Raw genomic sequence first — 11,276 nt, 5'->3', positions numbered from 1 at the left:
CCTCTGGGCCTCATCTGGGACATGGGAGTAATAACTCTTTTTTTTTTTTTAATTTTATTTATTTATTTGACAGAGAGAGACACAGCAAGAGAGGGAACACAGGCAGGAGGAGTGGGAGAGGGAGAAGCAGGCTTCCCGCGGAGCAGAGAGCCCGATGTGGGGCTTGATCCCGGGACCCTGGGACCATGACCTGAGCCGAAGGCAGAAACTTAATGACTGAGCCACCCAGGAGCCCTGGGAGTAATAATTCTTATGGAATTATGGAATAAAACTATTCCATAAGATTACTATGAGAATTAAATCATGGGGGGCACCCGGGTGGCTCAGTCGTTAAGCGTCTGCCTTCGGCTCAGGTCGTGATCCCAGGGTCCTGGGATCGAGCCCCACATCGGGCTCCCTGCTAGGCAGGAAGCCTGCTTCTCCCTCTCCCCCTGCTTGTGTTCCCTCTCTCCCTGTGTCTCTCTCTGTCAAATAAATAAATAAAATCTTTAAAAAAAAAAAAATCATGGATACTAGGGTGTTTAGCAGAGTGCCTGGCATGCCAAAGGCGCTCAATACATACCTGTGGATGCGGCAGCCAGCCTTGCGGCCCCCACTTTCTGGGTTTGTGTTTTGTGTTGTCTGCTCCCCAACCATATCAGGACTGGCCCGTATGACTAAGAGACATGATGGTATGTCACTTCTAAAATCAAGTGATAAGACAATATGCCTTCCATCCTGGTGCCTCTTTCTCTGATCACTTACTCTGGGGGAAGCCAGGTGCCAGACCATGAGCAGCCCTGTGGGGAGGCCCATGTGGCAAAGAACTAAGACCTGCTAACAGCCGTGTGAGCAAGCTTAGAAGTGGACCCTCCCACCCAGTCCAGCCTTTAGATGAGTGCAGCCCCAGCAGATAGCTTGACTGTCACTTTGTGGGAGCTCTGGGCTGGGACTACCTAGCTAAGTTACTCCCAAATTCTTTTTTTAAAACATATTTTTTTTTTTTTTAAGTAAGCTATACACCCAACATGGGCTTGAATTCACGACTCTGAGGTCAAGAGTCATATGCTCCACTGAGCCAGCCAGCTGCACCCCGCTCCCAAATTCTTGACCCTCATATGTATGAGATATTTGCTATGTTAAGTTGCTAAGTTTTGGGGGTAATCTGTTATGCAGCAATAGGTAACGAATACAGTGAAATAAACAAATGAAAAAACTAAATCACTTTAAAGTATGTGATGGCTCCAGGTACAAAGTGCCCCATATCCCAAAATACTCCTGAGTTGAGTCAAAGAAGCCAATCCCCAGACACAGGCATAATCTTCCAGTTCTATGGTTCCCTTCAGCCATTTATTTACTAGCCACACATTTGCTGACACTTCCTCTCTGCCAGAATGGGGTTCACACCTCATGACACAAAGGCCCTGCTCTCACAAGAAGGTGCACTGAATATATGCTGGGATGGCTGGCTGATGTGCCCCCAGTAACAATACGAGGTGATAAGCTGTGTGCCAGAGAGCACCAAGGAGGGGCAGCCACATCCAATAGGAATTAATCCAAGGAAATGATCAGAGATGATCTCAAAGATCTAGGTACCAAGATGGTCACTGCACCATAGCTTGTCCTAAAACTGAAATCTAAATGTCCAACAGTAAGAACGGCTGACAGATATACGTTGCTCACTACATGCAGGTTAGGCTGCTTAGTTTCCCTGACAGGGTAGGAGTGGGGGCTCAATGACATGACTCACAAAGCCCGTTATCCTCATCTTACCCTAAAAGAAAACTGGACAGAGGGAGCCCACAGCTGGCAAGGTTCAAGAGTAGGGCATGAGCCACATCTGTTCAATGCACTACCAGACAGACATTAAAAATGAAGCCAAACGGGGCGCCTGGGTGGTTCAGTTGTTAAGCGTCTGCTTTCGGCTCAGGTCATGATCCCAGGGTCCTGGAATCGAGCCCCGCATCGGGCTCCCTGCTCGGCAGAAGCCTGCTTCTCCTTCTCCCTCTCCCACTCCCCCTGCTTGTGTTCCCTCTCTCGCTGTGTCTCTCTCTGTCAAATAAATAAATAAAATCTTTAAAAAGAAAAAAAAAAAAAATGAAGCCAAAGGTGAGGCGCCTGGGTGGTTCAGTCGGTTGAGTATCCAACTCCTGGTTTCAGCTCAGGTCATGATCTCAGGGTCATAGGACTGACTGTCGGGCTCCGCACTCAGCAGGGAGTCTGCTTGAGACTCTCTCTGCCCCTCTGCTCCTCTCTCCCTCCCTCTCTCTCTCAAATAATTAAATCTTTGGAAAAAAGAAAAAAAAAATCAAGTCAAAGGAGACTATTCCCTTTTTGCTAAATAAAAAAAAATGGCTTATCACAACAGTTTGTACATGATACCACTTTTTTAAGGAGAAAGAACATCCTGCCCCAACACACCCACACAACCACACACCCACAAGTAGACACAAAATATTTATTGTGACCATGTCTCGATAATAGGATTATGTCCAGAATTTTTTTCTCACTTTGTATTTTTCTAAGTTTCTACATTTAGTGTGTATTGTTCTAAATTTTCTCAAAAAATTCCCTTCAAAAAAGTGGGCAATTTGTCAAGCAAGGATAAGTACTATATTCCTTCTCCCTTAGGAGGTTGCTGTGGATGGTTCCAATGACCCGGTCCACCTGCATTTTAACCAGTGAATCTAGTACCCTCTAGTAGGTACCCCTTAAAATACAAAGGCTGGGGGAACAAGCTTCTCCTGCTCCTCGACCTCTCTAGTCCCTGCATCCCATAGGCAGCCTCTGCTGGGGACAGTAACTCTGGGGAGGCACAACCCCTGGATTCTTGTCTCAGAAACCGGTCTGATTATAAATAACCTCAGCTCACTGAAATGGTAAACCCAACTTGATTGGAATGCTAAACACAATTCATTAGAATGGATAAAGTTGTTTTCTTACTAGCTAAGTATCCTGTCACGCTCCAGGTAAGTTTAGAATTGAAAATAGAGGTAGTAAAATAAAGCAAAATTACTGATGTTCCTGACCTAAGTTTAGTAATAGTCAACATATACTTACTATTTAAAAGTATCTATAACATTGACGGGGCACCTGGGTGTCTCAGTCGTTAAGCGTCTGCCTTTGGCTCAGGTCATGATCCCAGGGTCCTGGGATCGAGCCCCGCATCGGGCTCCCCACTCTGCGGGAAGCCTACTTCTCCCTCTCCCACTCCCCCTGCTTGTGTTCCCTCTCTCACTGTGTCTCTGTCTGTCAAATAAACAAAATCTTAATTTAAAAAAAAGTATAACATTGAAAAGAATTTGACATGTTGAGTATGACAGATAAGCATTGTGATTCCAATTTAAAATACAGAAGTTAGGAATTGAGAAATATATTGGGGGCGCCTGGTTGGCTCAGTTGGTAGAGCGTGCAACTCCTGATCTTGGGGTTGTAAGTTCGAGCCCCATGTTGACTGTAGAGATTACTGCATGGAGCACTGGGTGTTATATGAAAACAATGAATCGTGGATCACTACATCAAAAACTAATAATGTATTGTATGGTGACTAACATAACATAATAAAATAAAATTTAAAAAAAAATAGAGATTACTTAATACAGAAGTTAGAGGTGCCTGGCTGGCTCAGTCCATAGAGCATGAGACTCTTGATCTGGGGGTCGTGAGTTCACACCCCACACTGGGTGTAGAGCTTACTTAAAAAAAAAAAAATACAGAAGTTCTAATATATAGGTAGGGGGGACACCAGGGTGGCTCAGTTGGTTAAGTGTCTGACTTCCACTCAGGTCATGATATCAGGGTCCTGGGATTGAGCCCTCGCGGGCTCTGCACTCAGCGGGGAGTCTGTTTGTCCCTTTCCCTCCCCCTTTGCCCCCTCCCTGCTTGTGCTCTCTCTCTCTCAAATAAATATATAAAATCTTTAAGAAAAAAAGATGTTTAATATATATATAGTTAGGTAATTGATAAAACATATGTCAGTAATTGATACTAGTTTATCATTTCAGGTTGAAAGGTCAGCAATGATTAGGAACACTGGCTGCATGTTAGAATCATCTGGAGTGCTGTGAAAGCTACTAATGGTGCCCCCCATATCCTAATTTCATGTCAGAGATGGCATCTCTATTTTTTTTTTTTTAGCTTTCCAGACTGACAATCAGTGACATAAAAGAATTTAACTAAGTCTCTTAAAAGTATTGAACTGTTTACAAGAACTTGAAATTCATTATGTTTGTAAGTTTAATTTATTAGATTTTCTAGTAGCGTTTAAATATTCTTAGGAAATTATACTTGTTAGGTTATGTATCTGAAGTACTTAAAAAGAAAATAAAATATATTAAATTTATAAGCGAAATAAATGTGTAAGGGAATGTAATTAAGCTGTAAATGGGGCTGACTGTTTAAAGGAATTTAAGGTTAGTTCAACTTGAGTTCTAACATCAAAGGAAAAGTGAAGGTCATTTTTCTTATTTTTCTAGATTTATATGTATAATTTCTAAGTTGAAGTAAGCAGCTTAAAGAAAATTCAGTATTTCCAAATTGTTCCTCCAAAATTAAAATTAGCTAAAAACAAAACAAAATAAAACAAGCCACACCTTAACTCCCTGTGGTCTTTCTTAACCCATTCTACTTAAACTAATTCCTCCCTCCTCTGAACTTCCATCAGCCAGATTTGTTGTTAGCAAGACAAAAGCATTCTATCCTAGAAGTTTCACAACTTTGTGTCCCAAGGAGCTATCAGGATTCTTTGCAAATAGAAAATAACCGCAGTTATGGTTAACTCATCATGGTTTTAGAGCTTAGAGCTTTTCTTCCCCGTCCCCAATCAGGAGTTCCTTCTGCTTTTCCAAGTCAGATCCAGGCCTCTAATCCCAGGTTTTCAGTACCTATGCGGATGACTTATCTCTGGCCCAGACCTCTCCTCTGAACTCCAGATCCAAATCCCCACTGGCCTCCGGGCATCTCCACTTGATGTCTAAGGGGCAGCTCAAACCTAACATGACCAAACAGAGCTTAAGGTCAAGTAATTAAGGTCAAAACTTAAGAGATGTCATCCTCCATTCTTTTTTCTGGCACCCTCTACACGCATCTGTCAGCTTGTTCTGTCTGTCCTACCTCCCAAAATACATCGCAAATCTGATCACTACTCTAATCCATATCCTAATCTAAATTACCACCCTGTCTCAACTGACCCAACACAATAACTTCCCCTCTTCCATCTGTTCTCCAGAGAGCAGCCAGAATGATGACATTAAAATGTGAATTGGATCATGTCACATCCCAGTTAAAAACCCTTCAGTGGCTTCCTAGAGCAATTAAAAAGAAGATTCCTTACTATGGGTTACAAGGCCACATACGAGCTGACCCAAGCCCACCTCTTCACAGTCCGCCCTACCGCTTTCCCTCAAGCACTCCAGGACTGCTGCAGCCTCAAGTCCTTCGCACCAACCTTTTCCTGTTTGACCGACTTCCATTCGTTCGGGTCTCTGGTTAAAGTGTCACCCTAGGCACCCTGGTTAAAATAGCACCGCCAGACTCTCCTCAACCAACCTGTCTTTTGCTTTTTAGAGTATTACTTGTTTTTGGTTACCACACCTCCCGATCTGCCCACACACAGAATGAGCGCTCCACGACAGCGGGGACCTGTTCACTACTAGGTCCCCAGGGCATGGCCCAGAGGCAGCACTAAGAAACTATCAGTTGAATGGCACTAATACACCAAAGCCCCTATTTCTATCCCCAAGAAGGAATGAGCAGTCCCCAGGTCTCCCCCTTCTAGGTCAGGGTTCCAGGGGGCGAAGCCCAGGGATGACGAGAACAGGAAGCATGTGCAGAAGCGCCCCTTCCCCGGACGCCGGGTAAAGGGGTTCAAGCCCCAGGGCCCAACTTTGCCATAGGCTCCAACTCTAGGCCTGGACTTGGGGCTAACAGAGGAGACAGACAGAGATGAGCCAGGGACCTGGGCGCCCAGGCCCTCTCACCCTTTAATTCACTCCCCGTTCCGTTAAGTTGGTGCGGCCCACAGAAGGGGTAAAGGACTTAGAAAGGAAAGCCCATGTCTTCCCTTTGGGGGAAGACGACTAAGACTAGCCCCTTGACGTCCCGCCAAAGAGAGTACCTGGTTCCGCAGGGCCCGACGGCTCCGAGCTCCTCCTCCTTCTGCGCCCTCGTGTCGCGAACTGCTTGCTGGGATTCGTAGTCCTTCCTTGAGTATCAGCCTGCCCTTCCCAGAAACCTTTGGGAATCATAGCTGAGACCGCGCGGGGGTTGGGGGAGGTAAAGGGAGCGCGAGGGCTTCTGGGTGTTGTAGTTCGGGATATTCACTCAGCAAGAAATTATTGAGGAGAAACATTGGGTAACAAATCTTACCACACTATTTGGGCCGTCCTGATCTAAATCCTATGAGACTTTTCCTCCCCGCAAAGCCATCACTTACCTTTATCGTTCAAAAAGATAAGTACTGAGATTCAGAAAAACTACAAATCCCATAAAGTGTTGCACGCCGAGGGCTTTAGGAGCGCATGATCGGCTGCGGCGCAGGCGCGCGCTTGATAGCGGAGAAACATGGCGGCCCCAACGTTTACTGCGAGATTGTATTCGCTGCTGTTCCGCAGGACTTCCACCTTCGCCCTCACCATCGCCGTGGGAGCCTTGTTCTTCGAGCGCGCTTTCGATCAAGGCGCGGACGCGATCTACGAACACATCAACCAGGGGGTGAGGGACTGGGCCATCCCTGACCTTGGGCCTGCCTGAGGGGTGACAGTGAGAGTGGAGGTGGAGTGGGACTCAGTCTGCCTTTACTAAGAGGGGGGAAAACCCTGAGCGTCTTCTGTCGGTCGACTGCGGTATGTCCTCTCCGCCGAATGTGAATCCCAAAACATTAAATGATCCCGCTTTGTGGGGCTTATAAGTATTGCTGTCTCACACCCCACATACTCACTTGTCCATTTGCAGGAGCAAAACCTAAAGCCTAGTGGGAGCAAAGGACTTACTGGGGCTACACCATCAGGAAGTCAGTGGCGGGCGAGTCTGGGCTGGAACCCGGACCCACAGTCTCCTCTCTGAGGGTTTCAAGGGCAGATTTGAGCGGGCGAGGGTCGTGAAAAGGACCTTTTTTCTGTGGTTGGTCTTTTCAGATAGCACTCTTCGCTTTCCCAGGCTTCCCACGTAGGCATTGTGGTAGTAATAATGGTTAGGAGCTGGGAATATAAAATCAGAGAGCCCTGGATGGGGATACGGGGCCTTGTCACTTGATAACTGTGGCGTTCAGTTGGGCGAGTTTCTTAATCTCTCTGAGCTTCACTTTTATCTGTGATGTAGAGCTGATAGTAACTACAGTAGGCAATTGCTGTGAAGATTATATGAGATGCAGGCAAGGTGCCACAGTAGCTGGTAGGTGGTGCACTCAAAAAATAACGTTTGTTAACATTCCTCAGGAGAAAGTGAAAGCGGAAGATAGGGAATAACCACACCTTTTAGACTCATAGTGTGCCAACACTGCTAGTTGCTGTACACGCTTTTCATCATTACACTGTGGCTCATACTGGGGAAGGTCTCCTGCAGATAGGCCTGTTAACACCATTCACTTGTGTTTTTGATTTGAAGCTGTCTGTCCCTATGAGAGTGTTGCCACTGTTCCATCTCCTGCAGGCACTTCTGCGGGCCGTTCCTAATGTTGGGGAAAAGCATTTAAGTATGCTGTCATAACTTGCCAGTCTGTGCTTTTAGGAATGAGAATCCAGGGCATCTGGCTGGCTCAGTCAGTAGAGTGCACAGCACCCAATCTCGGAGTTGTAATTTCAAGCCCCATGTTGGGTGTAGAGATTACTTAAAAAAATAAAATCTTAAAAAAAAAAAAAAAAAAAAAGGAATGAGAATCCAACTAGTTCCTGACCCAAATCATAGGTTTAATGAAATTAAAAAATGATTCAATGTGAAGTATTTGGGGCTATGCATTTGGGACCTCTTAAGTAATACCTGGGAGTTGAAGATATAAGACCTCTTCGAGGCTCTGTTCCTTAATAATTGTGTACATTTGTGTAATTACCTCAGTCTCTCTACCTCAGTCCCTTGTAAAAGAAAGATCATCCATCCTTTTCCACTTACCTTTACATGGCAATTGATAACATCAAAGCAGTTTACAAGTGTTAGGAATGTGCATCAAACCTAGTGTTGCTTCCAGTTTGCCCACCCCAGCTGTCCAGACATGGTAGATGTTTCTCTCAAGCTTGTTTTAGAGACCAGGACAGTGGGGGTAGCTGCAAAATACGAGATACAAAGCTAAAAGTTTGTGGTTCTTGTCTTTAAAATGCAGAAGCTGTGGAAACACATCAAGCACAAGTATGAGAATAAGGAGTAGTTCCTTAGAGACCCCTACCCATGCCGAAAGGACCAGGTCCACCCACCAGCTGTTTGCCCAAAACCAGGGCCTCAGCCCGAAGATGATGCTCAGATTACTCTTCATCGACCACCTTTAGCTGTTGGCAAGAAGCGGCTTCACCTGACAGACTCTTTAACTTCTGCTGTGTTTGAACTATGTTTAGTCAGAGTCATCAGCAAATAAATGTAAACTGTCCTTGAGACATGGCTTCTGCATCTAGTGCTTTGTTAACTCTACCTGATCTTCACTTGTTGGTTGAGACCACTTCAGAGTCCTCTGCAAAACTCTGAAGGGCAGATTCCATTATTTTGGGTTTCCCTTTAACTTCCAGAGAACTCGGGTTTATAAAACATGAGCTATAATTGGAGGTGTTACTTTCAACTTTTGCTTCTAAATCAGTAATTCCTGTCTTTTTTTTTTTTCCCCAGCGTAAGCTCTACATCCGAGGTGGGGCTTAAACTCAGGGTCCTGAGATACCAAGAATTACTTGCAGGGATGCCTGGGTAGTTCAGTCAGTTTCGTGTCTGCCTTCGGCTCCAGTTGTGGTCCCAGGGTCCTGGGATCAAGTCCCAAGTCGGGCTCCTTGCTCAGCAGGGAGCCTGCTTCTTCCTCTGCCTGCAGCTCCCCCTGCTTGTGCTCATGCACTCGCTCTCTCTTGCTCTCTGACAAATAAATAATATCTTAAAAAAAAGAGTTGCATGTTTTAGGGTGCCTGGCTGGTTCAGTCAGTAGAACATGCAATTCTTTTTTTTTTTTTTTTTAAGATTTTATTTATTTGTCGGACAGCGAGAGAGGGAACACAAGCAGGGGGAGTGGGAGAGGGAGAAGCAGGCTTCCCGCTGAGCAGAGAGCCCAATGTGGGGCTCGATCCCAGGACCCTGGGATCATGACCCGAGCCAAAGGCAGGCGCTTAACAACTGAGCCACCCAGGTGCCCCTGAACATGCAGTTCTTGATCTCAGGGTTGAGTTTGAGCCCCACATTGGGTGTAGAGATTACTTAAATAAAAATAAAGCTGACAGGGTGCCTGGGTGGCTCAGTCATTAAGGGTCTGCCTTCGGCTCAGGTCATGATCCTGGGTCCTGGGATTGAGCCCTGCATTGGGCTCCCTGCTCAGCGGGAAGCCTGCTTCTCCTCCCACTCCCCCTGCTTGTGTTCCTTCTCTCGCTGTCTCTCTCTGTCAAATAAATAAAGTCTTCAAAAATAATAATAAAATTAAAGATTAAAAAAGTCACATGTTCTACTGACTGAGTCAGCCAGGAGCCCCAATAATTCCATTTTTCATACAGAGGAGAGCTAACTGGCTTAACCATAGGGAAGTCCTGGATTCAGCTTGGGGAAAACACCCTGCCCCAGGGTCCCGTCTCCATTCTGCCTTTAATTTGCTGTGTGTCTTTGGACAAGTTGGCATACCTCTCTGGGCCACAGCCCATCTTCTGATGATGAAGTTGGACCAGAACTCTGACCATCCTGCCAGAGTTCCTCTCTCTAATAAGTTTGGTTTATCATTGTGCTTACTTGGTGGGTTTGAATCCTCCCTCTACCAGTTCTAGCTTTGTGAACCAAGGGCAAGGCACTTGACCTCTCTGAGCTTCAGTTTCCTGGTCTGTTACATGGGGATAATGAGAGTACCTTCTGTGTGGGTTCTTTGTAAGTATTAAAGGAGTTGGGAAATGCAGTTAACAGTCATAGACCCTGGCACACGGACATAACTGCTGGCAGAAACACGGGGGGATGCTTAAGGACCTGGAGAACCAGAAGATTCTGCCGGCAGGCTATGGAGCAGCAGGAATGTGAGGAAGAGGGGTTCAAGGAACATAGTCCAGTCATTGATTCAACAAACATTTGGGTGGCCACTGTGTGTGAGGCACGTGCTAGGTGCTACTAGGCATGTGGTAGCAAACATAAGGCTTGACCTCCCACAGGAGATACTGTAAATGTCATTCTGTATCAAAGATACATGGACATTAAGGAGGCATGTGATGTAATGAGCACTGGGTATTCTATGAGACTGATGAATCGCAGACGTGTACCTCTGAAACCAATAATACGTTACATGTTAATTAATTGAATTAAAATAATTTAAATTAAAAATAAAAAGATATATGGGACCCGTGCACTATAGGAAAGCATGTGTGAACCATTTTCCTGAAGGGTATTTTGCACCTATGTATTAAAATCTTTAATGTGCATACCTTTGACCCAAGAGATCCCACTTCTGGCAAATTTTCCTTGTCCACAAGAGATGTTCATCATGGTGTTTTTTATAATGGGAAAAATGAAAATAAGATACCCAAAATAGGAATTAATATTGGGGTGAAATACGCAGTCATTTAAAACCTTGTTTTGACTGGAAGAAAATACCCAACAAATATGGCAAAGTACCAACCTCACTAATACATGAAGCAGTCTTCCAAATCAATAAAAAAAGGTGAATAACTTGGAAGCTGAGGCTAATGACACAAATAGGGAATTAGTACAGGAAATACAAGTGACTACAAATATGAGAAGATGCCCAGTTTCATTAATAAACAAGATGGATACTATTTTGTCTACCAGATCAATGAAGATGAAAAAGATTAGCAAGGGAATTTCCATCTCCGTGTGTGTTCCCCCTATGTATGTATGCACACTATTAAAATGGTTTTCTCTGGGCACCTGGCTGGCTCAGGTGTAAGAGTGTGGAACTCTCGATCTTGTGGTCGTGAGTTCGATACCCATGTTGGGTGTAGAGATTACTTAAATAAATTAAACTTATAAATAAATAAATAAATAATTTGGTTTTCTCATGTTTAAAAAAAAGCAACATTAGTTTTTTGTAAAGGAGCAAGTACCACACATGGCCATTGGAACAATGGTTTTACAGAATACTTTGGTATTACCTATTTTAAATGTTTATTCCTTTCAAAAATTCTTTGTGC

At 44.8% G+C, this 11,276-nt stretch overlaps 2 protein-coding genes across 4 annotated transcripts in view; one reads left to right on the top strand and one right to left on the bottom strand.

The window, feature by feature from the left end:
- The window catches only part of ZMAT5 (zinc finger matrin-type 5), a 28,203-nt gene extending 22,022 nt beyond the window's left edge, over positions 1–6,181 (bottom strand). For 2 of the 3 annotated variants that reach the window (XM_031034855.2, XM_081801850.1), the window contains exon 1: positions 6,095–6,181. The gene's annotated coding sequence lies outside the window, so the exon portion shown is untranslated. The remainder of the gene's footprint in view (positions 1–6,094) is intronic. The other variant, XM_031034853.2, reaches the window with a different exon arrangement.
- Positions 6,182–6,503: 322 nt separating this feature from the next.
- UQCR10 (ubiquinol-cytochrome c reductase, complex III subunit X) lies at positions 6,504–8,556 on the top strand. The gene is made up of 2 exons (XM_006739667.3): positions 6,504–6,690; positions 8,291–8,556. Exons 1-2 carry the CDS (start codon positions 6,541–6,543, stop codon positions 8,333–8,335), a joined length of 195 nt encoding a protein of 64 aa, XP_006739730.1. The 5' UTR covers positions 6,504–6,540; the 3' UTR covers positions 8,336–8,556.
- Positions 8,557–11,276: the final 2,720 nt, after the last annotated feature.

The sequence above is a fragment of the Leptonychotes weddellii genome, chromosome 13 (assembly GCF_054177405.1).
Source record: "Leptonychotes weddellii isolate Sample4059 chromosome 13, ASM5417740v2, whole genome shotgun sequence".
Taxonomy (NCBI): domain Eukaryota; kingdom Metazoa; phylum Chordata; class Mammalia; order Carnivora; family Phocidae; genus Leptonychotes; species Leptonychotes weddellii.
The sequence above is the reverse complement of the archived record's forward strand: the minus strand, read 5'-3'. Positions and strand labels throughout refer to the sequence as shown.